The 22,746-nt window shown below is 42.3% G+C and overlaps 3 protein-coding genes and 2 long non-coding RNA genes across 6 annotated transcripts; 3 read left to right on the forward strand and 2 right to left on the reverse strand.

The window, feature by feature from the left end:
* Positions 1-201: 201 nt before the first annotated feature.
* On the reverse strand, positions 202-13,626 carry tdrd9 (tudor domain containing 9). The gene is made up of 35 exons (XM_011617442.2): positions 13,397-13,626; positions 10,216-10,298; positions 10,059-10,126; positions 9,213-9,434; positions 8,963-9,085; positions 8,661-8,741; positions 8,404-8,568; positions 8,218-8,321; positions 7,855-7,977; positions 7,472-7,556; positions 7,262-7,319; positions 7,074-7,178; positions 6,903-7,000; positions 6,544-6,675; positions 6,236-6,398; positions 5,990-6,053; positions 5,712-5,775; positions 5,570-5,614; positions 5,286-5,339; positions 4,903-5,019; positions 4,719-4,826; positions 4,016-4,116; positions 3,759-3,935; positions 3,074-3,185; positions 2,759-2,974; positions 2,494-2,583; positions 2,150-2,407; positions 1,849-2,016; positions 1,557-1,627; positions 1,374-1,483; positions 1,150-1,246; positions 925-1,063; positions 707-825; positions 558-630; positions 202-480 (listed from the first exon to the last, which is right to left on the reverse strand). The coding sequence occupies exons 1-35, from the start codon at positions 13,522-13,524 to the stop codon at positions 382-384; spliced, it is 4,020 nt and encodes a 1,339-aa protein (XP_011615744.2). The 5' UTR covers positions 13,525-13,626; the 3' UTR covers positions 202-381.
* rd3l (RD3 like) lies at positions 10,305-12,930 on the forward strand. 2 transcript variants are annotated; one of them, XM_029828986.1, is made up of 3 exons: positions 10,305-10,909; positions 11,257-11,586; positions 12,093-12,930. In XM_029828986.1, the coding sequence occupies exons 2-3, from the start codon at positions 11,300-11,302 to the stop codon at positions 12,463-12,465; spliced, it is 660 nt and encodes a 219-aa protein (XP_029684846.1). In that variant the 5' UTR covers positions 10,305-10,909; positions 11,257-11,299; the 3' UTR covers positions 12,466-12,930. The 2 variants fall into 2 exon arrangements, with proteins under 2 accessions (XP_029684846.1, XP_029684852.1); XM_029828992.1 differs by lacking the exon at positions 10,305-10,909 and having other exon boundaries at positions 10,953-11,586.
* LOC105418294 (uncharacterized) lies at positions 12,938-14,435 on the forward strand. The gene is made up of 3 exons (XR_965575.2): positions 12,938-13,447; positions 14,126-14,209; positions 14,297-14,435. It is a non-coding gene; the product is annotated as an uncharacterized lncRNA (long non-coding RNA).
* Positions 13,688-22,494, reverse strand: kif15 (kinesin family member 15). Its single transcript, XM_029828996.1, has 35 exons — positions 22,369-22,494; positions 22,088-22,118; positions 21,728-21,914; positions 21,499-21,575; positions 21,351-21,388; positions 21,167-21,264; positions 20,881-21,060; positions 20,592-20,801; positions 20,368-20,493; positions 20,143-20,265; positions 19,911-20,058; positions 19,672-19,763; positions 19,312-19,518; positions 18,987-19,164; positions 18,781-18,913; positions 17,879-18,020; positions 17,613-17,780; positions 17,415-17,543; positions 17,208-17,313; positions 16,972-17,137; positions 16,735-16,885; positions 16,475-16,560; positions 16,309-16,387; positions 16,121-16,207; positions 15,933-16,037; positions 15,700-15,822; positions 15,455-15,601; positions 15,279-15,371; positions 14,997-15,161; positions 14,821-14,915; positions 14,657-14,723; positions 14,534-14,571; positions 14,320-14,452; positions 14,048-14,179; positions 13,688-13,973 (listed from the first exon to the last, which is right to left on the reverse strand). The coding sequence occupies exons 1-35, from the start codon at positions 22,385-22,387 to the stop codon at positions 13,896-13,898; spliced, it is 4,137 nt and encodes a 1,378-aa protein (XP_029684856.1). The 5' UTR covers positions 22,388-22,494; the 3' UTR covers positions 13,688-13,895.
* Positions 18,179-19,671, forward strand: LOC105418296 (uncharacterized). The gene is made up of 3 exons (XR_965576.2): positions 18,179-18,427; positions 18,808-18,922; positions 18,995-19,671. It is a non-coding gene; the product is annotated as an uncharacterized lncRNA (long non-coding RNA).
* Positions 22,495-22,746: the final 252 nt, after the last annotated feature.

Raw genomic sequence — 22,746 nt, forward strand, 5'->3', positions numbered from 1 at the left:
GTATAATAATAATCCAGGGGGAAGACTTTAAATGATGGGCTATAAATAGGTCAGTGGATTCTGACACGGTGTCTAGCAGCAGTTGTGTGTGTGTGCGCCACAGTGACAGATTTAACTTGACTCCCGGGTCACAAAGGGAATTCACTTGAATGAAGAGTGACATGTCTCATCTGTTGCATACAACTATTTTTAATGACCTGCAGCTGAAGAGCTTAACGATGCGAACAGAGCAACTCTGGCAATATGAAGTGCAAATAATGGAGTAATGAGGATTTCACTATGATACTGAAAGCTGCAGCTCTGAACTTAACATCTCTCCTCTGTAAGGACCAATGATAGAATTAAAATAACAGGGAACAAAAATATGAAGAGGCTGCATTTTTAGCTGCTGATGAGAGTAACTGGATGCAGCTGGAAGGGAACATGCCTGGAACTTTTAGTTTCAGGCTCTACATATTCCATCTTCAGAGCAGGATCCACCTGCAGATCCATGACACACTAACGTTAACACACAGACAAAAGTGCTAACAGGACAGCGTGGGACGAGACAAACGTACCTGGTTCCACATCCCTGGCTTCTCGTAATAGATGGGAGTGACCGCTTCCCTTGATGGTGACTTGGTGAAGAGTCTGCATAATGAAATAATAATATAAACCGAATTTATAAATAATATACGACTGATTTTTGAAGGTATATTAAATCCACCCAATGAGGCGCTCTTGGCATTCTTCCTGCAGCCTGCTGATCTTGTCAAGGGAAAGATGACAAGTGCCGTTGGGCCCTTCACAAATCAGGCGGTTCATAGCTGCCCTGAGAGCGTTTATCTGAATTTAAACATAAAACACAAAAACTTATAGAAGTAGCGAAGTCACAGCAACAAAAAAGGTGCTTATCATCAACACAACATACACACATCTCCTTACCTCACTGATGTCTTCAACATCAAATTTGACATCGAAGGTCAGTTCAATGTCCTGCTCAGGGAGGATAGCCTCTTTGGTGTGGCTGTTCCAGCCCAAACCACAGAGGGCGCCAGTGTAGCAGGTCCTCTCTTCATTCGTTCTGAAACCAAAGAGGAAATCTAGTCAATTTGCCCTGCTTTTTTTCTCTTTAAAGTGTGCAGTGATGCGAAATTTATTCCATCTGACCGTAATTCCATGATGGGGGTGAAGAGCATGGTGATGAGGGCGGGCAGTCCCGGGATGTCTGGCATGATGGATGTATCTCTCAAAAGAATCTTGGTTCCTGAAACAACCATGCTAATCACTGCATCGCCATGACACCACGAGAAGTGTCGGAAAACAAATAATTGAGCTATTTATTCCGTGCATACGTCAGCTAACTTTTCTGGAGTATGTGGTGTATCCGATACCTGTGGAATTGACTGAAAGAGCCCCTGCCACCATCATTCTCTGGTGTTTGAGATGAGGGTTTTCATTCAACGCAAAGCCGTTGATGCTTCTCCTCTCGATATTTACTGACCTGCAGAAGAAGCAGAGGCACATCAAGGTGTCTGGCGCTTGTGCGCCTGAGACATTACAGGTGTCATGCTAACTTGTAAACTGCTCTTTGGTTCAAGCTGTAGAATTTCACTCTATTGGGACTGGAGGGTCCATGCAGTTGCACCTGTGGAGTCAGGAATGAGAAATGTGGACATTTGCAAAGCTACAACATCTTTGTTATTGTTATCAGAGAGAATGGGTGTGCCTCAAGGAAAAGCATCCAAGAATTGAGCCATTGCAATGGCTCCATCTACCGGACAAACGAAAAATAACAGCACAGAGGCGATGACATCACCCACCCCATGACAAAGCTCAGCCTGATATTCAAGATGCTGTTTATCTCACCTTATTTTTGGAATAAGCCTGTCTGGTCTTGGCAAAGTGGTCAAGCAGGTGGTCAATTAATTCCTTCTCCTCTTTTTTGCGAGTGTCCCAGCATCTGCCTGCTGAATTGGGAATATATATGCCTGTTTCCATGTCCCTGTACAGTGACATCAGCATCTCATGACTTTGCTGTTTTAGAAAAACAGAAAAAATAAGGGTACTTCAATAAAGGCAACATCATCATCACAGGTCATCTGTGGTTCATCTGCTCAACGGATACATTCTATTAACTCATGGAACAAGCTGAGCTCTCTGCCTCTACCCTTGAATCAAAGCTCTCCTCAGCCTTCACAGCGTGTCCTTCTTGCACCATTATATCAACTATGTCGGTGTTGGCCTTCTCAACCTCAATCAGCAACTGCACACGCATGACACCGTGCGAGATGGAGTACAGTGAAGCCATGAGTGAATGGCCTTTGACCAGTGTGATGAACCGGTCACGGGCCCGGCTGCTCCACTGGTTTCCTAAAATGATGGACTGGGCAGAAGGACGCATTCCCACCAGTTGAATCTCGCGAGCCTGCAACAAACAATCGTAGTTGGTGTTAAGTGTTTCAAGATGCGCGCCATCATTCAGGCCAGTGGGGCCTCTCACGCTATGACGACCTGGAATGGCTGAGACAGGAGGTCAGAGGGCAGCTCTCTCAGGCTGCAGCATGCAACAAATGCTGTGTTGCCAAAGTCAATGAAAAAAACCTGTGAAACAGAGGGAGACACTACAGTTAGATTTCTAGTTGTATGCAGAGTTTTACAATTCAGGCCAGAATAAGCCACATCTGTAGACAAACCTCCATTACTGGGACACCGGTCTGGGTTTAGCCCAACATAAGAGAGAGCTGTTGGGCAGTTTCATATTCATTAGCACATTCACCTCTACTGTGTTGCCCCGCAAGTGTAGGATCTTGGCACGGTAGTAGAAGCTCGGCTCGCAGGTCTCAGAGTAAGGAGCCAGACATAGCAGGTTTGGGTAGAGCGACACACTCACAGGGTTGAGAGTGCGTTTGTTGATCTCTGCCGTCAGATGTCGCTGCTTCTCCAGGCTGGATTCATCGGCCTGGAAGGCCCAGAAATGGCCCACATCCATCACCTACAACAGAGGTCAAAAGAAGAGGAATATTTCAGGCCTGTGTATTTTTGAGACAGTTTGGTCTTATTTAGACGTACTGTACTGGTGTAACAGACTGACCTCTGTGATGTTGACCACCAACAAGCGATTGGCTGGTAGCTTGTCTGGGTCCATGTTGCTGTTGAATAAACCCAGTGGGGACACAGACTGATTCTGAACGTCTATGTTCACTCTGCTCAGCAAAAACAGAGAGAAACTGGAGTTAAATACTAAAGGCTCACGTTCAGAGTCACTGTATTGATGACACAAAAAGTGTATGATGAATTGTTATTGTAATTGGTTACAAGCGTGAAAATGATGAAGAAACAAACAAGGATCATGATATAAAATGTATCAGAGGTATTGAAAACTATGGGCTGCTACTGTGTAAAGCCCTCCCCCATCTCTCTGCACTATGTGATTCAATAACTGGAAGGTCCTGCTAGACTAAGAGCTCATTTTCTTTGGCTGCAGTTATATCCTGTTATACTAAGCCATTTACCTGATCTAAGCTCAATACTGCATGCTTAAAATAAGCTTGGTCAAACATTTTTGAGTTCATAAAAGTGTATGAAAAAAGAAAATATCACCAAATAAAGGACCCAAGAATAGTTTAGCTGTAAATATCACAGACCAAAATGTGTAAAGAGCTGCATCCAAGGTAGTTTTCTGTGTCAACTGGACTGTATGTCTGTATTTCACAGGAAACGACCTTGGACCACGACGACCTGGATGATTGAGAATCTACAGGCGTAAAGAGCTGTACCGTGCATATTTCAGCTGAGTGACGCTTCTGTTTCCTGCACTGCTTTCAATGTTATCGATGGGGTAGACCGACAGCTCCATGGGAGGAGAAGGACTCTGCTGCGCCAGGAGGAGGGCGAGAGACACTTCAGGCAGTACACCTGTATCCTGAGAGGACCTACAGAACTCCACATATGCCCTGGCAGGAGAAACACATGTACGGAGCCACATCAGTGAGGGAAAAGTTTGTGGCTGGTGGGTTTTAACGTCCTTCAGTACCTGGAACTCTCGAAGGAAATGGATTTGACCTGTCCACACAGGCGGAAGAGTGACTGCAGCTGTTTGTAGTACAAAAAACTGTAGGGGGGGATGTTCCTCACCTGAAGAGAACACGGGCTACTTTGTTATAGTACATCTTCCCTTTAGTGCTGAAATGCACTGTGAGACTCTGCTGTCCTGACTACAGCTGGTCCAAAATGAAGCTAGACGTATTTTAATGGCTACCAAAAAAATTACAGCACATTTCTTCAGTTTTAGCGTCACTTCATTGGCCTCCTGGACATTTATGAATCGTTTTTAAAATTCTCTTGTTTTGGTGGCAGGTCATTCGCTGTTGCATGACCCCAAATCTAGGAGGAAGCTGAGAGGCAGCCACCTTCTCACAGTTGCTGCACCAAGATTGTGGAGTCAGCTTTCCCTACAGCTCAGGCATCCATCCATCAGAACCCCATTTCTTGTCTTTGTTTTTTAAACCCCTGGAGGAGAGGTTGTATTTTATTGTGTGCATTTATGCAGATTTATTGTTAATTTATTTGCTTCGTCGCATGTAAAGCACTTTGGTACACTCTGTTGTTGTAAAGTGCTTTAGTTGAGTATTAAATCCTTCTGCTACCCAAGATCTCAGGTACATGCTGTGATGATCTCTACAGGGCAGGAAACTATAGTCAATATAAAACGCTGTAAAAGAATTCCAGAATCATACCATCACTGTAGTTCTGGGGTCAAAGCCGCTCAACTCTTTGGAGGCCAGGTCGTCACAGATATCTACTTGAGCAAAGTAGTTGGGATAGTAGGCACCAGCAATGGCCACCTAAAACAGAGAGTCTGCATTTATACTGAGTACAGGAGGTCGTGTCCATCCCAGAATGTGCAGTACTGGCTCTGACCTGAATAATGAACTTCAGCCTGTGTTTGCTGGTGTAATCCAAAGGTTGATCATCCTTTGGAACCTTCATGTTGAACTGGGACACACGTGTTTTCAGGTCCTCGTACAACTCTGCAACCTGTACAGCCAGTTATAGCAAGAGGTCCACACCACAATTTTGCTCTGATAATTATTAATGTTTATTCATTCATTTCAACAAAAATTAACAATGACCATTTTTTCCCCAATTCTGGAGTCTAATGAGATGGGATTTTGGAAAGATTGTGGCTTGATTTCACCTTGTTTAACCTACAGCTATTGCCATGACCCAAACGGGCCGTGTCCATAAAAGGACCTACAGCTATGCTTGATGAATTCACATGACCAAGTGCTGCTGCCTTGTACCTCCCTGATCCTCTTGATCTGAATGAAGTTCTCCTTTCCCCAGTCCCACTCGTCCTGAAAGAAGCAACAAACCAAAAAAAAAGATAATTCTTATGCAGTCAAAACCTCTACTAGATAACTCAAATAAGTTCAATTTGTTGATCACAGTATTATAATAATTTAATAGTAAATTTAATAGAAATTTTGCATTGAGCAAAAGCAAACAAGAATCCTAAAGGCTACTTTCAGCTCATGGCTAATTAAGATTTTGCAGTGATATTCGACATGTTTTTATTTGTATTCACCTTTGGGTTTCTCAGATGTCCTTTGGTTTTGGCTGTGTACCATGCCTAACAGTAGAAGACAAATAGCTTTCAGGAAAATATGGACACAGATGAGCACAAAAAAATAACCAAACCACTCTCGACAGGGCATAAAACACGTCACCTTGAAGGCGTTGACAAAAGCGATTGTATCACTTGGTACACCCTGAGCAAATTTCAACTTGCTCCTGGAACAGAAAAATAATATTCTAATAGGGTAGCATGTTGTAGGTTTCTGTTTCGGCTTTCATTCAAACATCTTCTGCATCAGATAAAACTGTCCTCTGATAGTGAGCATGCACGAGCAGAACTTTATGCAAATCTTTTAATTCCTCTCCACCACCAGCAGCTCCACAACACAACAGGGATACCACTCTAATCCATCATGATGATAATCCTCACCTGTGTCCAGCGAGCTGCTGCATGGTCGGTATGGCAAAAAAGCTCCTCAGAGAGTGTGAAGACGCTGATGAGGACAGAGCGCGTTACTGACCGATGTGCAAACAGACCGCAAAGTATTTTAAAACCAACAAACATGTTTCCAAGAAACTGTGGATACTTACATAACCCTCTAAAGAATCTATAGAATGTTACAGTTACTAAATATTCATGGGAATTAGGGGCTCCGGTCCTGAAAGGCAGACTAACCTATGATGAGACACTCGTTCAGGCAGCCAAAAATGTGGCCCAACACGATCATCTTCCCGAGGTACAGATCCACAGGCAAGTGAGCCAGCACACGGCCAAGAAACGTCAGCTCGCCATCTTCATTTCGACATTTGCTGTCATTTTGTGCAGAGATTGCGCCCATCTACATGCATAACAGGCTTCAGACACTTTTGATTTACTGCATTTGTATAATTGGGCATTTCCAAAACCATATGTATGAGATGGAATAAATAAAACATCAGATCCAAATTAAAAACAAACCAAAACACAGGAACACTGTTATTTACCTCTTTTAGCTGCAGAACTGTCTTCACTATGTCTCTGAGGTTGGGGGGTGAGAGGGCTGTCGAGAGGACAGAGCGTGGATCTCCAAAGTCCAGTAGTTTTACCTTCAGGAGGATGGTGCCTAATGGGGCAATCTGACAAATAACACATGTATGAACGGGTTGAGAGTAAATGTTCAGGAATGTCTGCAAACTATATATTTAATAGTTCCCACAAACTTTACCCACTAATGTCTAAGCACCAAAATCTCTTTGGGTTATTCTTGAACCCATCCCATTATCAGAATCTTCGAAATATGACATCAAACAGTCACAAAAAAACAAGATGAATCCCTTCAACCTGAAAAACCAACACATTTTACCAGCATGTCTGGGATCAAGTGATCTTGGATTTCATTATCCCAGAATTTCTTGCTAACGAGCCGGTAGCAGTAGCCTTTGGAAACCCGCCCGGCCCTACCTGAGAAGGGAAGAATTAACTGTGGAGGACAGAACTTAGAAAGAGATACCACGGCGTAATGTCAGCGTTGTACCTCGACGCTGATTGCAGTTGCTCTTGGATGCCCAGCTAAGACAGAGAGACTGATAATTGGTTTCTTTGTCACACATCAAGAGACGGGCCAGGCAGAAGTCAATCACTGTGATGACGATAAATAATGAAGCTGGTGCCAAGTAATATTTTATATATCCTAATTACGAGTGTACAGATCAAAATTCCCACCATATTTGACGTCTGAAACAGTCACTGAACTCTCTGCAATGTTGGTGGAAAGAATCACCTGTAAGGGGAAGAGTGAGAGTAGGGAGAGGAGAACTTCTATCACTGAGGTAAAAAAGTCATTAAAACAGGTTCATAAAATTTGTTGCTAGTTATGTTGATGATTAAAAATAAAGAAACAGATGAAAAATGTGAGAAAAATAATGTTTTTACCTTCCTGAAGCCATGAACTGGTTTCAAAAAGACGCCATTCTGCTCCTCCAGTGTCACGGTGGAGTGGAGCGGATAAACCTGCAATCTGCAATGAAAGCATTTTCTCATCACAAACCAAAAGGCTTTGTGTTCTCTACCCCTTCACTGGGCCAGGCCGATCTGAAAAATAGCCATGCTACAGAGGTGTTCTGCTCTCCTTCGGTGAAGCCGATCTCAGAGCTTCCATATGTCCATAAATATCCACCGGTGACGTTAGACCAGCATTGCTGTGGCTGGTCAGGACCCTCCCTGTTTGTTTGACCTGGCTTCTTTTTGCCTCAAATGATAAAAACCGTCACGGTGGCAGAGAGCTGTAACCAATCACTTCAAGTCAGAAAGCTCACCTTTTGTGGACCAGCTTGGACAATGCTTCCTGCATGTACCTGATCTCCATTATACCAGGAAGGAACACAAGCACACTGCCCCTCTCTGATAGAGTCATGCCACCATTTTTCTTGTAGTCTTTGCTGCAAAGGAACAGAAACACAGATCATTCCAAGAAGATCCCTAAAACAGGAAGCATCAAAGAATGTGCCATGAGCACAGATTAATTTTCCTAAATTTTTTGCTGACCAAGATGCCCCAGGACATTTCACATCTCTTGGTTGATGTGTGTATTCCTTCAGTGTGTATTTCCTTGGTGTAACTTGGAGCTACAATCGTGGAATCATGGTCAACTTTTTGGTTTTAATGTTGACTATATTCACCTGGATTCTTTGCCCTCCAGCTCATCAAAACTCTGAATAAGACTGATGGCAACATTGTACATTTCCAATGAGATACTAGGGTGATCGTAATGAGGCCCTTGAACCTGAGGAACACAAAAATCTACTTAATGACTCTAATGCTGGGAGGCCACTCAGAATACTGGCAAGCATTCGCTGTCTTCTTACCCTGAAAGGAACCAATTTGTAGATGTCATCCAAATAAAACTCCTCAATGGCATAGGGCACTCCCTCCACTTCAAACACATAAGCCGGGCTCATCTTGCCCTTAACCATCGTACCAAAGTACTCTGCAAACTCGCTGCAGTTAATGGCTGCAGACATAAGGATGATCTGTGGGGAAAAAATGAAAAAGAGGATTTGAAAGGACGACAGTAAAAAAAAAAGAACACAGAACGCCGGCTTTTATTTTCTTTTTAAATTACCTTGACATAAGGAGAGTTGGAGTGAAGGAGTTTCCGTAAAATCAGCAGGAGAAAATCCATCTCTTCTGTGCGCTCATGAACCTTGAACAGATTCAGGTAATTGGTTACATTTGGGCCAAAACAAGCCTGTCAACATTCAAAATGAATGACAGATAAACAGGAAGTGAAAGAACCAAGAATCAAACACATAAAAACAATATGTCACAAAAAGGTTACACAAAGAAATCAAATTCTGCTGTTAATTCAAAGTAAATGAAAGATACTTTCGACAACATGCATCGGTCTGCCTCATGTTTGTGTACCTCATCCACAAAGATGTGTGTGTACTCTGTAAGTGATTTGATTAGGACCAGTTTCCACAGCAACACTCCTGTAGTCACGTAGATCAACTGAGTGTGTTCAGTAGCCATCTTCTGTAGTCCAACCTGAAACAGAATCGCTCATAAAATGAAATTACAACAATTACCTCTGGTGCTTTCCCGATGTCTCAAAAATACAGTGAATAAGAACTTTTTACATGACTCTCTCTAAAACTCTGTGAATCCCTCTGACCTGATATCCCACCAGACTACCCAGGGTGCACTTCCGCTGTGCGGCGACCCATCGAGCAATGCTGGTGGCGCCAATTTTGCGAGGCTGGGTGACAACGATGTTGCACGGGGCGTTTTTGTCATTGTAGTGGTCCAGAATGAACTGTGGAAGCTGGGTGGTCTTCCCACTGCCGGTGGCTCCGCGAATTATCACTACTGAGTTGTTTTCAATGAGAGAAACCAGCTGAAAACAGAACCACAGGCACACGACCCCGTTAATCCGTTTGTATTACACTACATAAAGACACTATGAAAAATAAAATATGAAACTATGAAACGGGTGTAGACAGATTCGCTCGCCTTGTACTGATCAATTTGTGTTATTAATAGTTTAAAACACCAAAAGAAAGCATAATTTCATAAAGCACATGCATCACTGTCAGTCAACAGGGAAGTTAGAGCTAAATGTTGAATTCAAAGTTGTTCTAGTTTTCCAAGTCCATGTGAAAAATAAAAGCTTAAGTGCACCAATGTCCTGCGGACATTATTCCACTGAAGCTCCAAACGGGAACAAAGGAGAAGCACTTCAGGAAAATGAAATGGCCCTTCCAAAGCATCGGGCTGTGTGATGTGATGCAGCATTAAGGGACAGATGGGGACAGACTGTACAGCGGGTGGGCTACAGCACAACTGTTAGCACAAAGCAAACTGATGCGCTGCTTGAAAAGGCAAAGCCGTAACTGCACCAGTAGGGGGCAGAAACGTGACGCCTGCAGGCGAACTTTATCAGGGCGGTCATCAGCCCCAACAGACATCAACTAAAAGCGGTTACAGATGGAGAAAAGCCCTCCATAGGTACTAATTATACCTCTTCTCTGTTTTTGGTGATTGGTAAAGTTGGGTAGTCATGGACTGCGCGATCAGGAGGAGCAGCACCTAAGAATGCAAAACCGAATGGATAAAAGTTATAAAATGAAAGAGTTTGAGCTCCCTGCGCCGCTACAATAAGAGGTTTCAATACTCACCCCCTGCAGAGTTTTGTTTGCATGCCTGACTTCCATCAGAGCTCACATTTTTATGGATGTCTTCATTCGCAGGCTTTAATGGGCTGAAGGTAGCAATAAAAAGATTTGATAGAAACAAATGTCCCTTTTATCGTGTTTACACAAACACCAAACTATTAATGATCTTCGGTAACGTGTAAACATGCAGAAAAAATTAATATGGCAAAATGACCACAAATGATGACATTTAAGGGGGAAAAAAACATTTGGGGGAATTTGTGGGATGACGGCATGATGAGAAGCAGAACCACAACACCATGGTGGCTTGTGCACATGCTCTCCCTCTCTTTCTAACGCTGCGATGCACATTTCATGCGAGCTACAAAGCAGCTGAGCTGAGAACAAGGCTGCACGCTGCAGAGAGGAGAATGGAGAGAGATGCGAGGAGACAGCTCTTAGTTAGCAGTGGATGACTCCCCCTGAACGTATCCACATGACAAAAGCAGAGGGAGGGACAATAACAAGGCCAAGACGAGTGCTCGGTAAATAAAAAGGGGAAATGTCGCCGACGCAACAGTGGAGCAGCTTCTTGTTGGGCTGCGAACTACAGCAAGTGAAGGCTTCTGATGGCTGACCTGTGAAGACAACAAGCTGCAGGCTGTCCTCTCATAAGCTGGACACAACTCCTCATTTCTCAATTCAGATTTACTTACACGTAAGTACAGATGTGTTTTTTTTTATCATTTCAAGTCAGCTGTAATTACTTTCTATCCTGTTGTTTAGGAAGTGTTTGAGCAAGAGTGAGACTGGGAAAGTTATGTGAACAAGCTTATCTAAAACTACACGCGTAATCAGACAGGAAATATCGATTAAATCTTCCTGAGCCAATACGAACCTGAGGTTCTTGTCCTTGTCTTGAACTGAACCAGAGGGGAAAAACAGCCTGGAGACAGAGGGCACCTTATGGGAATATCGAAGTTTTCTCACTCAAAACTGAGGCTGTTCAGTTTCACTCTCTATTTACTCTACTGTAAATGTAACATTGTGTTCTGATACTTACAGAACAGTTTAGGGTTTACAAGACTGAGCTGAGAATACCACGACCATGTTCAGCTGGATAAAATGGCCAAATGAATCAACAGCGCAATCTCCACATTCAAGAACCTTGCTAAAGACCTCAGGGGCCACAGCCAGTCACATTCTGATACGAGAGCTCCTCTTTCATGCCGAGGAGCTTCAGCGCCTGAGGGAGCGGAAGCAAGGCGCTCTGGGTCTTTCCTGGTTTCAGAAGTACCCAAAGTTTCAGACCGTACTCACTACGGCTGAGCAGCAGCAGCTGGAATTCCTGTGCGCCCAGATCCCACCGGCCTATGCAGCCACGGTGCTCTCCAGGTATTTGATAGCTACCATCCCATTTTACATTAGTATGCACGACGCAGTCAAAAGCAGCTCGGTGCTCCACCACACAGGCCTGACAGCCGGTATAAAAACAGAGAACACCCAACGGGGATGAGAGACTAGATGAGCTGCCAGGGAAGCCATTACGCGTCACTGTCACAGACGCGGGCGATGAAGTCGACTTCGTGAAGGTTAAAGATGGACTGCTGTAGGCTGAATGATGTCAGACTGCTGGGGAGTCCACTCCAAATCTCTGGAGATAACTTGTTCTACATGGCTGTCTGTAACACACTTTTTTTTTTTTTTTTAAATACATCCCACTACTGGGTCACCAAAGCAGGCTGCTTATATAACCATAACAAAGAACACTCGCGTCAAAATAACTGGGCTGTAGTAATGACAAAAAAACAAAGCTACTCCAAAGCACTGGAAAATGTAACACTTGCAAACAGTGAAATACGCACTGCTGGTTTAACGTTTTTAACCGTCACTTTGTATAGGTTTCGCGAGGTGCTTGCTGCGAATACGGTGAGACCCTGGGAGTTGCCGTCTGTGTTCAAGCATGTGATGAAGGACATCCTGAGGCAAAAGGAGTATGATGAAGAGGACATTCTCTCATGGCAGGCTGGACAGCATCAAGAAATGGAAGCTTGGACCAGCTGTTACAGAATGAAGCAGGGCTTTCTTACTTCTACCGTTCCCAACTGTGATCACCCAAGGGAGGAGATACCGACCATCTCTGGATACGTGGACTGGGCAATGCGCCAATCCAGCTCATTCACAGGCTCCAGCGGAGGCTGGGGTCCACCATATTACTCTCATTGCTACCCTGTTCCTCTCAGGCCCATAGGGGCATATAGCACATCACTGTGATAGATCCATATATCTCTACCCTACTGGTCACATTAGTGCAGATACAAGTGGTAACATGTTGCATGAAAAGCAAATTTGTTTATTTATAAATGTAATATTAAATTATGAAGACTCGAGCAGGCAAGAAAGCTTAGCCTAAAATTTCTTTCAAAAGTCACATAGAACCTTATCATCTCACCGAGAGTCAAAATAAGTTATAGACAAGTGTGCATATACTGTTAGATTTTATATTCTATACCAGATACTGATGTCTGTGCAATAACAGCATTTATACATCCAGTGACCTACATATTTTAGAGCAGATATTCCTACAGCAAAAAAACTCGGCAATATCTACTTGTTTACATGTTAGAATGTGTTATTAGCCTGCGTGACGTGTTGATTCTTCGTGCGTTTTATAGCTACACTGCACTGAAAGTAACGAGTTTCTAATATACATATATAATTAAAAAAAAAACAAAAAAAATAGCGTAGACATCCACCACAGAAAAGTGACAGCTAAAAAAAACCAACTTGGCACTGTTCATTTTGAGGTTTAAACCCAATCTCGCGATATTTAACGAGAAAACCCATGAGTAGTTTTCTCGCACGTGGTTGAAGCTAATGACATACGACTTATATATGACATATAACATGTCATATTAAAGCATTTAAGGAAAATGTGATACTGAATTCAGACGAAAAAGTTTTTTGTAAAACTTTAATTCGCAACAAAGAGTACTCGGGGGAACGAGCTTTACCAGTGCCATTAAAAAGCAGTTTCAGATAACTGCTTTTTAATTAGAATTCATGGCGGCAATGAGTACTCAGCAATTATTTCTTGCGGTTTTGCAACAATTTTCTGCAACTACATCAAGTACAAGTTTGGACTACGTGATGCTAAACTAGCTTGTGCTCAACTTTAACCGAACTCCGAAGGCAATTATCTCACCTGGATTCATTCGACGGAGGCTCGTCAATTTTTCGTTCCTCCGCGTCATTGGTGAGTTTAAGACTAACAAACGAAGATTTCGAAGTGAACCACTCGGAAATTTGCTCAGGAGTAAAAACTTTTTTCATCTTAGCTCTGGAGCTGCACTTCCACGTTTCCAGTGTTGGCGATTGCCTGAGAAGTACGTAGAACGATTACGTTCAACGCCCCCGGTGGCCGAGCGATGAATTACAGCTACATTCAGAGAAAACTGAAACAAAAGCATAAAATCAATAAAAGGAACCATTCATAAAATGAAGACTGCAAAAATGATTTTATTTTTCTATTAAAAAGCCTGAACAGTGGCACCCGAATGTTCCCCACAGCTAATTACAGGCAATACAGTATGAGGGTACTGAAAAACAACATTTTAATAAACAATGCCCTTGTGGTTTAAAACAAAACACACGGATAGGTAAATACAGTTAAAAAGAAGAAGAAAATAAAATCTCACTTCTGCTTAAATATTAAATGTCATCTCCATAGATCCAAAATTCTCTCGCATTACACCAATCTCTGATCTGAGCTTCTCATTTTCCTTTGAAACAAAACAGAGACAATTTCAACTAAATGACAACACAAATCAGATCAATAATTTTTAGGGTGGCTTACCTCGTGAAGTTTGGTGTTCTCCTTTTTCAGCTTCACCAGATATTCAATCCTCTGTTTGTGGTTCTTGTGTCCCACAAGTTTCCCGTTTTCCTCCGAGAGCTGAAGGATCTGCTTGTGGAGAACCTCGTTTTCCTGCAAAGAAAGAAGAAAACACATCAGCTCGTAAGCATGCAAAATAATGTCACTATGTAGCTTAGTGCGAATTTGCACTACATTATTAGCGGAGTTGTAATTAGTATTTTCTTCAAGTGAACCTAATGTCTATTCCTGACCTGGAGAAGTTTCTCCTGGTTCTGCGACCTCTGGCTCAGCTCTCTCAGTTCCACGCAGCGGTTCCTCAGCTCAGAGGTCAGCTCCTGAATGCAGGTCTGGGACTGAGCCAACGTGGACTCCTGAACCTGCAGTCTGACCCACAGAAGCACAGCGGGTTAGGAGAAGGAAGTGAGCTTTGAGGATGAATGAATCAGGCTGACCACAGCTGCTTACTTTTTTAAAGTTTCTGACAGCCTCTGTGAGATTTGGTTCTGTTAAAGGATGAGAAGGAACGTTGACGTTTCCGTACGAGGATGTAATAAACACTGAGATGTGGACGCACACGCACACACCCACCTTGTTGGCTTTCTCCTCCTCTAGCTCTTTGAGTAGTGACTGCTTGACGATATCATCGATCTCCACGCTGAAGATGAAAAGAGAGCATCAGTTACTCCATCGACAATCCACGGATCCATTTTAGGGAGGAACACGATAAAAACGACAGGACCGAGAAACTTAACCCATTGTTATTGCCATTCTGGTTCTTGTTTGTGTAAAACTGGTCAAGTATAGTTTGGATCTCCATCCGGACCATCTCCTTCTCAGACAGCTGCGTCTAAAAACAGAGAAGTTGTGATGATTGAACTGGATGAACGATTGACTTTAGAAGTGTAGCAACTACTCTCCAGACATGAACCTTAAGCCTCTGGATTTCCTCGTTCTTGGCCGCCCTCTCAGCGTTCAGCTCAGCTAGAAGGATCTCCATGGTCATCATGGAGGAGCGGCGACTCTCCAGTTCCCTCTCCTGACTCTCCAGCACTTGACTCAGATCCCTGTTGAAGCTTCCTGGTGTGTGAGGTGTCTGGAAATGCAGAGTTTGGAGGGAAGGAAAAGAGACATTAGCAGATCTGTTTGGGCTTGTAATTATTTGAAGTTATTAATCTATATTGGCCAGACATAAACGGCAAAAATATCTTACTTGAGGTAGTGATTTAGGGGTGCCCAGCTCAGTAAAATGTTTCAAACTTCTATTTCTGATCGTTTTTTCAACGGCATCATTTTGTTGTTTGATCTGGTACAAAAGAGACGTTGGCGTAAAAAGGCATTAAACCTGAACTTGAGGATTTTTGGTCCGTTCTGTCGAGGGGACTTTACCTTTTGCTCTAACTGGTGTATCACGGCATCCTTCTGGGCTGTTTGCTCCTGAGATGCTTGGAGGAGGCTATTCTGTTCATCTAAGACCTTTGTGAGTCTCTCAACCTCTTCGGTAGCATAGGTCACCTCCTCCTGTAACACTTCCACCTGAGAGGAAAGCAACAAATATGTCACTGCACTTTCAACATTTTGAACCCAAAGACTTGGCCCTGAATTAAGTTGTGCAAAAGTTTACTGAGACTTACTTCGATTTTGTTGGATGCAACACATCGGTCCACAGCTTCTTTCAGGGCACACATTTCAGTTTGCATCTTGGAGTTTTGCTCCCTGGCTTCCTCCCGTTCGAGGCAGGCAGCGTTGTACCTGGCCTGTCAGAAGAATGACACTTATCCTTCTGATTACTTATCAAAGCACCAACTTCATAGACTAATAATACCCTTGGGGAAAAACACAGGGTGAAATAGGTGCAATTCATTACATTCAAGTCTGTGATGTCTCCAGACAGGTGGGTAATGGTCTGCTCCTTCTGGCTCAGCCCACAGCGGAGTTCTCTGGTTTGGTTTATCAGGTCTAAAACAACGTCCTGTCAAGACACACAGCTATGATTCTGCAGCTCAAGCTGTTCCATTTATTTTGATAATTTATAGAGCATTGACTCAGGCTTACTCTGTCCTGTTCAATCTTCTGCTCTAAGCCTTTCATTGTTTCACTGTTGGATTTTAGGGTTTGCTCGAGGTTTTCAATTTTTGATTCCTTCAATGAAAAAAACAAAAACAGACAAGCAAGATAACTCACTGAGCTGCAACTACAATTATTTTGAAATACCTGCAGCTTCCGTACACCACAGCACTGACCTGTTGCTTATTTTCAAATATTTGGTCTGAGAATTGTTTCCTCAGTTTGTTGTTCTCCTCCACAGTTTCATTAAGCTCTCTGGGACACACAGTAAGGTCATGTAAGACCAAGGACTACTTAAAGAGGAAAAACTACACACGGTAGTTACAAGCTGATAAAACTCACTTCGATGTATTTTCTTTGTTTTCTCTTAGCTGGGAGATCATCATGCTTGTGTTCTCTTGCTCAGTCTGCAGAGAATTACTCAATTCCTACAATTGAAGAATAAAATACACAAAATAAAACCTTTTTTTTTTTAAAAAAATGCATTGTGAGTCTTCAGGAAACATAAATGAAAGAACAAAGGATTGCTCTCTATCACATTAAAATCTAGTGCTAACAACATATTAAAGCCTTGTTCACAGTGAACAGTTGAGTTTACCAACCTTGAGCTGTGCTTTAAGACCATCGACCTCCTGCTGCCTCTCCTGTAGCTGCTGTTTCATCTGATCAGCCTCAAATTTGGCTTCAGCTTGAACCTGATCAAATGAATCTTGCAGTGTCCGATGCTGCTCCAAAAGCTGCTCCCACTCTAGTCTGCATTGAGGAAATTATTGCTACCAATAAAAGAAAAACACACTGTACCCTGAAAATAAGGAGTGTGGATTCGGATTCCTTCTTACTGGACTTCATGGAGCTTGAGCTGCATGCCGATCAGACGGTCGGAGAGTTGGCTCGTCTCACTCTGCTGCTTGCTGCGGACCGAATTTAGCTCATCCTTTACAGCGGCCAGCTCTTTATCTGATGACTGCAGCACCAGACGGAGATCACGGATCTCGCTCCTCAGCACTGAATGAGGGAGGATTAAAGAGCTTTCAGCTCATATCTGCACCCTAAAAAAGGCACATCAGAACCTTACCATCAGCAGCTTGTTGCTCAGACTGAAGGTTTTGTTGCAGCCGAGTGGTGGTGTCCTGCAGAGTGAGTAGATCGTTGTTCCTGTCAGCACGCTCAGTAGAAAGCAGCTACATAAAAGGAAGGAATAATTAAAATAGTTATTGACAAACTATTTGAACAACTAAGCAATAATAGCAGTTCTCCTAAATAATAAGCTGATAAAACGAACCTGTTCTTTTTGGGCACATTCTTCTGACATCACAGATATCTGTTCCTCAAGCTTGGAAATTTGCTGCAACAGCTTGCTGTTTTTTAACTCTTCCTCATTCAGTTGTGTTTGAATATTACTGGTTTGCTCCTAAAGAGAAATTACACAGGATTAGAAAATGTTTTGCCGTATAGGTAGACGCAAGTCCTATCTCTGTACCTGCACTTGACGGAGTTCCTCCGTCAAGGCCATCTCTGTCATATCTGAAGGAGGCTCCTCAGACCAAATATCATCTGCAATATCTTCTGCCCCATTCAGGTGCTCAGGGCTAGAGAGGGGCACGAGTCGGGACCGCAGATTGTACGCTTTTGTGGGTGTGGTGAGAATCTAATGTGAGAGAGAATTATAGATAATCTTTTTATTAGTACTATTTAGAGGACAGACAACACAAAAAACAAACACCACACATTTGAATATTTCCTCACCTTTAGAGTCTCGACGTGAATTCTGTTTAACTCACAGACCTCCTGTTTTTTGTAGGCATTTGTGGCTTCAAAAATTTTCTCCAAATGTCTGTTGGACTTTTCAAGGTATCGTTTGTCAGACTCCAGCTGAGAGATTTGCTTCCTTAAAAACAAATTCAGGAATTTGGAAAGTCTATCACTTTAATTTAAAAGCTTAAAAAAGCTTTGAGATCAAAGCTGTTTCACATTCATTACACAGCTTATTCACATTTGTTACGTTTCAAGGGAGTTGTTGGTGTTTCTTTTTGTGTTCTTTGTTGCTGGTAACCTCCCTGAGTTGCGCCATCCAGAGGCTGAGAACTGGTGGAACACCGAAAGGCAGTGCTGGTGACGAGGAAGATAGACACCACCTGTGGACTCCGGGGGTATCCTAGGATTGGCTCCCCTGTGTCTATCTGACCAATCACCAGCAGAGGCCCGCTTTAAAGGCTCTCCCCCCTAATTTCATGGGGGCTCGCTCTCTCGCTCAGTCTTGGACAGGGAGAGTTTGTGGAGGGCCGGTGGGACGAGGTAAGGACGGGGTACCCCATACATTGCTGCACGTAGGTTTTGATTGTTAGTTACACTAGGTTATGGGCTGTGGCCACCGTTGTGTTTTTGATGTTTTAAGATGCCCTGTTTTTGACTTTTGTTTTGGCACAGACCCGTTTGTTCCACCTCTCCCTCCACTCTTGATGTATGCACGTGTGTTAAGAAATAAAGCACAATCTTGATAAACTGTTTTGGTCCTTCCCTGGTGGCTTGTTAGTCTCTACGTTAACCCCCCTCAAAAGGGTTAAACGTAACAACATTCATGGAACGTGATGTGAAGAAGCATGAACCTGTTTTAAGAATGATTTTTCTAGACTAATCAGCTGACTTACTTTGTGATTTCTTTGTACTCCTCAAAGGCCTGAAGAGAAGCTGCAAGATCAGATTGTTTCTGAAGAAGTTGTGCCCTCAGTTTTTCAGATGCAGCTGCCAATCCAGTATCTGGTACAACAGGATGTGAAGATGCTCCTGCAAGTGTGTATTCGCATGTATTTAAACACTGGACATAATACATCATCTGAAGCTAATTTGTGCTTACTTTCTGAGGGCCTTTCTGTTTCCATGGCCCTCTGAAAGGCCTCTTCCAGATCAGCAGTGATCGCGGCTAGAGACTCTTCCGATTTCACCACTGACTCGAGGGAACGGAGTTGGCGGTTCTCCTGCCTGAGGCTGAAGTTTTCAGCAGCATATCGAGTCATCTTTGGGTGGTGTTCAACCTAAAAATGTTGAAACTGCATTAATTAATGGAATTTATAAAGTGAATCTGAGATGAAATTCAAGAAGCAACGTGGACGATGTGACGACCATATTTTGTGTTTGAGACTAAATATAAAACAAGCAAGCTACGACAGTACATCCTGTACCTGGTCTCTCAAGATTTTTATCTCCTCTTTCAGCTGCTCAGTCACAGCCTGAGAATCACTAGTTGACAGTGGGCTCTGGCCTTTTAGCTTTTTCTCAAGGCGTGAAATGTGGTCCTCCCGGAACTTGACAATCATCCTGCTAGAATGGATGAACTTGTCTTTCTGGGTCAGGGCCTCTTCCAGCTGAGCCACCTTCTGCAGCAGCATCTGGATGTAGTCAAATAGTATTGTGAGATTCTCTGCACCAAAATCACCATCTCTCATTACTATGACCTTGATGACTGAGAACCTTCACAGACACATTCTTGCTCAGTTTACATCTAAAATTAGACATGTAGAAGAATAAAAATCCAGACAAACCCTCTTCTCCTCATCTTGTTTTCTCCACAGACGAACTGCAGTTATAAACTTTGTTTTATATAGAACATCATGTTGAATCTCTATGGATGAACCTGAAAAACAATTTATGGGAAAAGAGTAAAGAAAAGGAAAAACTGTAGTGAAGACAAATAATAAATAAGCAATCTGTTCTAGTTCGAATATGTGATAATTATTTTAATATGTTTATGTTTGTAATATAAATAGTAAGTCATCTATACCCATCAGGACAGCAGGTCCTCCTGGAGCAGGATCTTTCACACAGTCAATGACATGAGAGGCCAGAGCTTGAGCAAGTTGTTCTTTTAGCTTCCTCACCTCAGCTTGTAACTGCTTCACATTTCCATGAGTATCTTCATTAATAACAGCCTAGCAAGACAAAAGAGAAGCGGTATTGGAATAATCATTTAGTCAAAGATTTTTTTAGTCAAAGCGTTGCTTTATATTTTCTACCTTATTTTTGATTAGCTTTGCTCTTTGGGCAAAGTGCAATGTGGACAGCGTTTCTCCAAAACACCTCGAACCAGGATGCACATTAGCAATGATGTATGTCTTTGCATTTCCTCCAAGAGAGTCCTGTAAATAGTCATTAGAATTAGCCTACCAAATATGCTATTTCACTATAGGCTAAAAAAAACCTTTCTTTCATTTGAACCAAAAAGGTAATAGAGTCTATACCCTGAGCAAAAAGGTCAGTTTAGAATCTCTGTAGCAAATGTGGCGGTTCTTCCCATTAGACACATCAACAAGGGCCATAATCACTTGTCCGAGGCACATGAGGGATCGGTTAATACTGCTGGCCTCCTGAAAGATAGGCAATTAAAGAGAGTTGATTGAAGAAAGAAATCTGGAATGTAGCTACTTCACGAAGAAAGTAGTCGACTTTGTGGACAGATTGTGACCTTGAGTCGTGAGCCTTCCGTGTGCGTGTCTTTCTGCCTCTCTGACCCTGCCAAATCCACCAGGTTCAGTTGAGAAGTTCGAATATTGACCACTTCGTTGACGGACTCTTTGGACTCCAGACTCATGCTAAACACTGCATGGGATCTCGATGACTCCCGATTCATTGAAGTGGAGGCCACCCGTCGATTACGCCAACCCATAGAAAGCACCTTAACGATTTAAACATTTTTTATCAATCAATTTCTACTCCTCAAAACATTCTTCAAGACAAAAGGATTTAATTTATACCTGATAAGCTTCAGCAGCTGAGTTGACAAACTTTTCCACAGCTCCCTCAACAAACACGCCTTTCTTGATGTTTTCTCTGACAAAAAGACTGGCTGATGCTGTGTCCAGGAGGTCATAAATTTGTTCATTGTATATTTCAATAAATGAACATTTACAGAGAAAACTCTTGGACTGGTCAGACTGGAAAGAGGAAAACATACAACACAGCACTCATTAAAAAATAAACATAATAAAATCAATACTAACTAGCTGGCAATATTATAAGTGATAAAATGCTGTGGCTCACCCGATCAGCTTCTCTGTTGATAAGAAAAAACAGGTACTCAAAGCTTCGAGGAATAACTCCTCTTAGCTCATGCGTGAAGTTATCCAACTCAGATGGTCCTGGAAGAAAATTATGGAGAAAAATGCATCACCACCATCATTTTGTCACTATAAGATTTTAAACAATGTAAACAATTAATTGTTACCGAGCATCGTGAACGTTTTCCCTGAGCCAGTTTGACCACTGAATAGGCAAGGCAGTAAAAATAAAAGGAATTGAATTAATGCTTCATGTGATGATCTAATATTCTGGATCTTTACTATACATAAACATTGAAAGTAAACAGAACTTACTAAGCAAATATAGTTCCATTATACCCATTCATGCAAGACTCAACAATATTCTTGGCCACACTGGAGAATACAGCATCCTGGTAAAGAACATCAAAAAATAAGACAGAAATCACAAATACTGCTAAAGACAGAATCAAAATTAACTGATAAATGAATCCACTATTTATTAGTAGGCATCGATCATTTAGTTCGTGAGCATTTGATAATAAAATAACCAAGTCTTGTCAACCTGAGATGTGTCCATGTCAGCAACATGATCATATGTGAAGGTCCGTGGTTCTGGCTTCGAGAGCAAGCGGATGGTGTTAGGAGAGGTGACCTTGAGACACAGATTATTGTCTCCATCCGTGGTTAACCCGGTACCCTGGGTCAAAGGTCGCACCCGCACAAACACCTTGATGGAATTGCTGTCATTACTGTAGGACCAGAGACAAACAGGAAACTTGCAGAAATGACATCATGTGCAAGATATTCTTATATTATGTGCAAATATATTAAATGTCACTGATATTCTAGCTTCTTATTCAATTTCCTTAGGTGATCAGGAATACATATAATTAAGATAAAATGACTGATTATACTACATCACCTGCAAACAAGCTGTGTTGTATCACCGAAGCCTGTTGGAAGAAAATACAGAAAAACAGCGTTCATCTACGTCAGTGGATTTTTATTTTAAAAAGAAAAATATAACCTCATAATCACATTAAAGCGTTAGTTAACGTCGAAGTCGCGGAAAGTGAATGATTCCAATGTTAGGATTGAACAACGGAGTTGGATTTAAAGCGCAACAGAACGGATTTTACACGAATTAAATGTCATTCTATACACTGCATGTTGACAGCATCCTAGTCTGATGTGTTGCCTTACCTTTTCCACTTGAATTCATCGTTGCAAATATTGTGTTATGAAGTGAAATTAAATAGCTTCATTGCCGAGTCAGACGTAAATTACGGAACTGTGTACATCCCTCGAAATTGGCGGGCACGTCGGTAATCTTCTTCTTTATCGTTCTAGTCTGGTAAACAAACGGATGAAATGGTGTATATCGCCCCCTCTGGATAGATAGGTGCAATGACACCACAGATTTCCGACAAGTTTTGTAATAACATGGAGACGTTTTTTAGTTTATTATCAATGGCCACTTTATTGTTTGGATGCAAATATAATAAGGTTCACATGTTTTTCTTTTAAATGATGACATAAAATCCTTATTGCGGGTAATATATACGTCCTACGGCACAGGAT

Source organism: Takifugu rubripes, chromosome 2 (assembly GCF_901000725.2).
Source record: "Takifugu rubripes chromosome 2, fTakRub1.2, whole genome shotgun sequence".
Taxonomy (NCBI): Eukaryota; Metazoa; Chordata; class Actinopteri; order Tetraodontiformes; family Tetraodontidae; genus Takifugu; species Takifugu rubripes.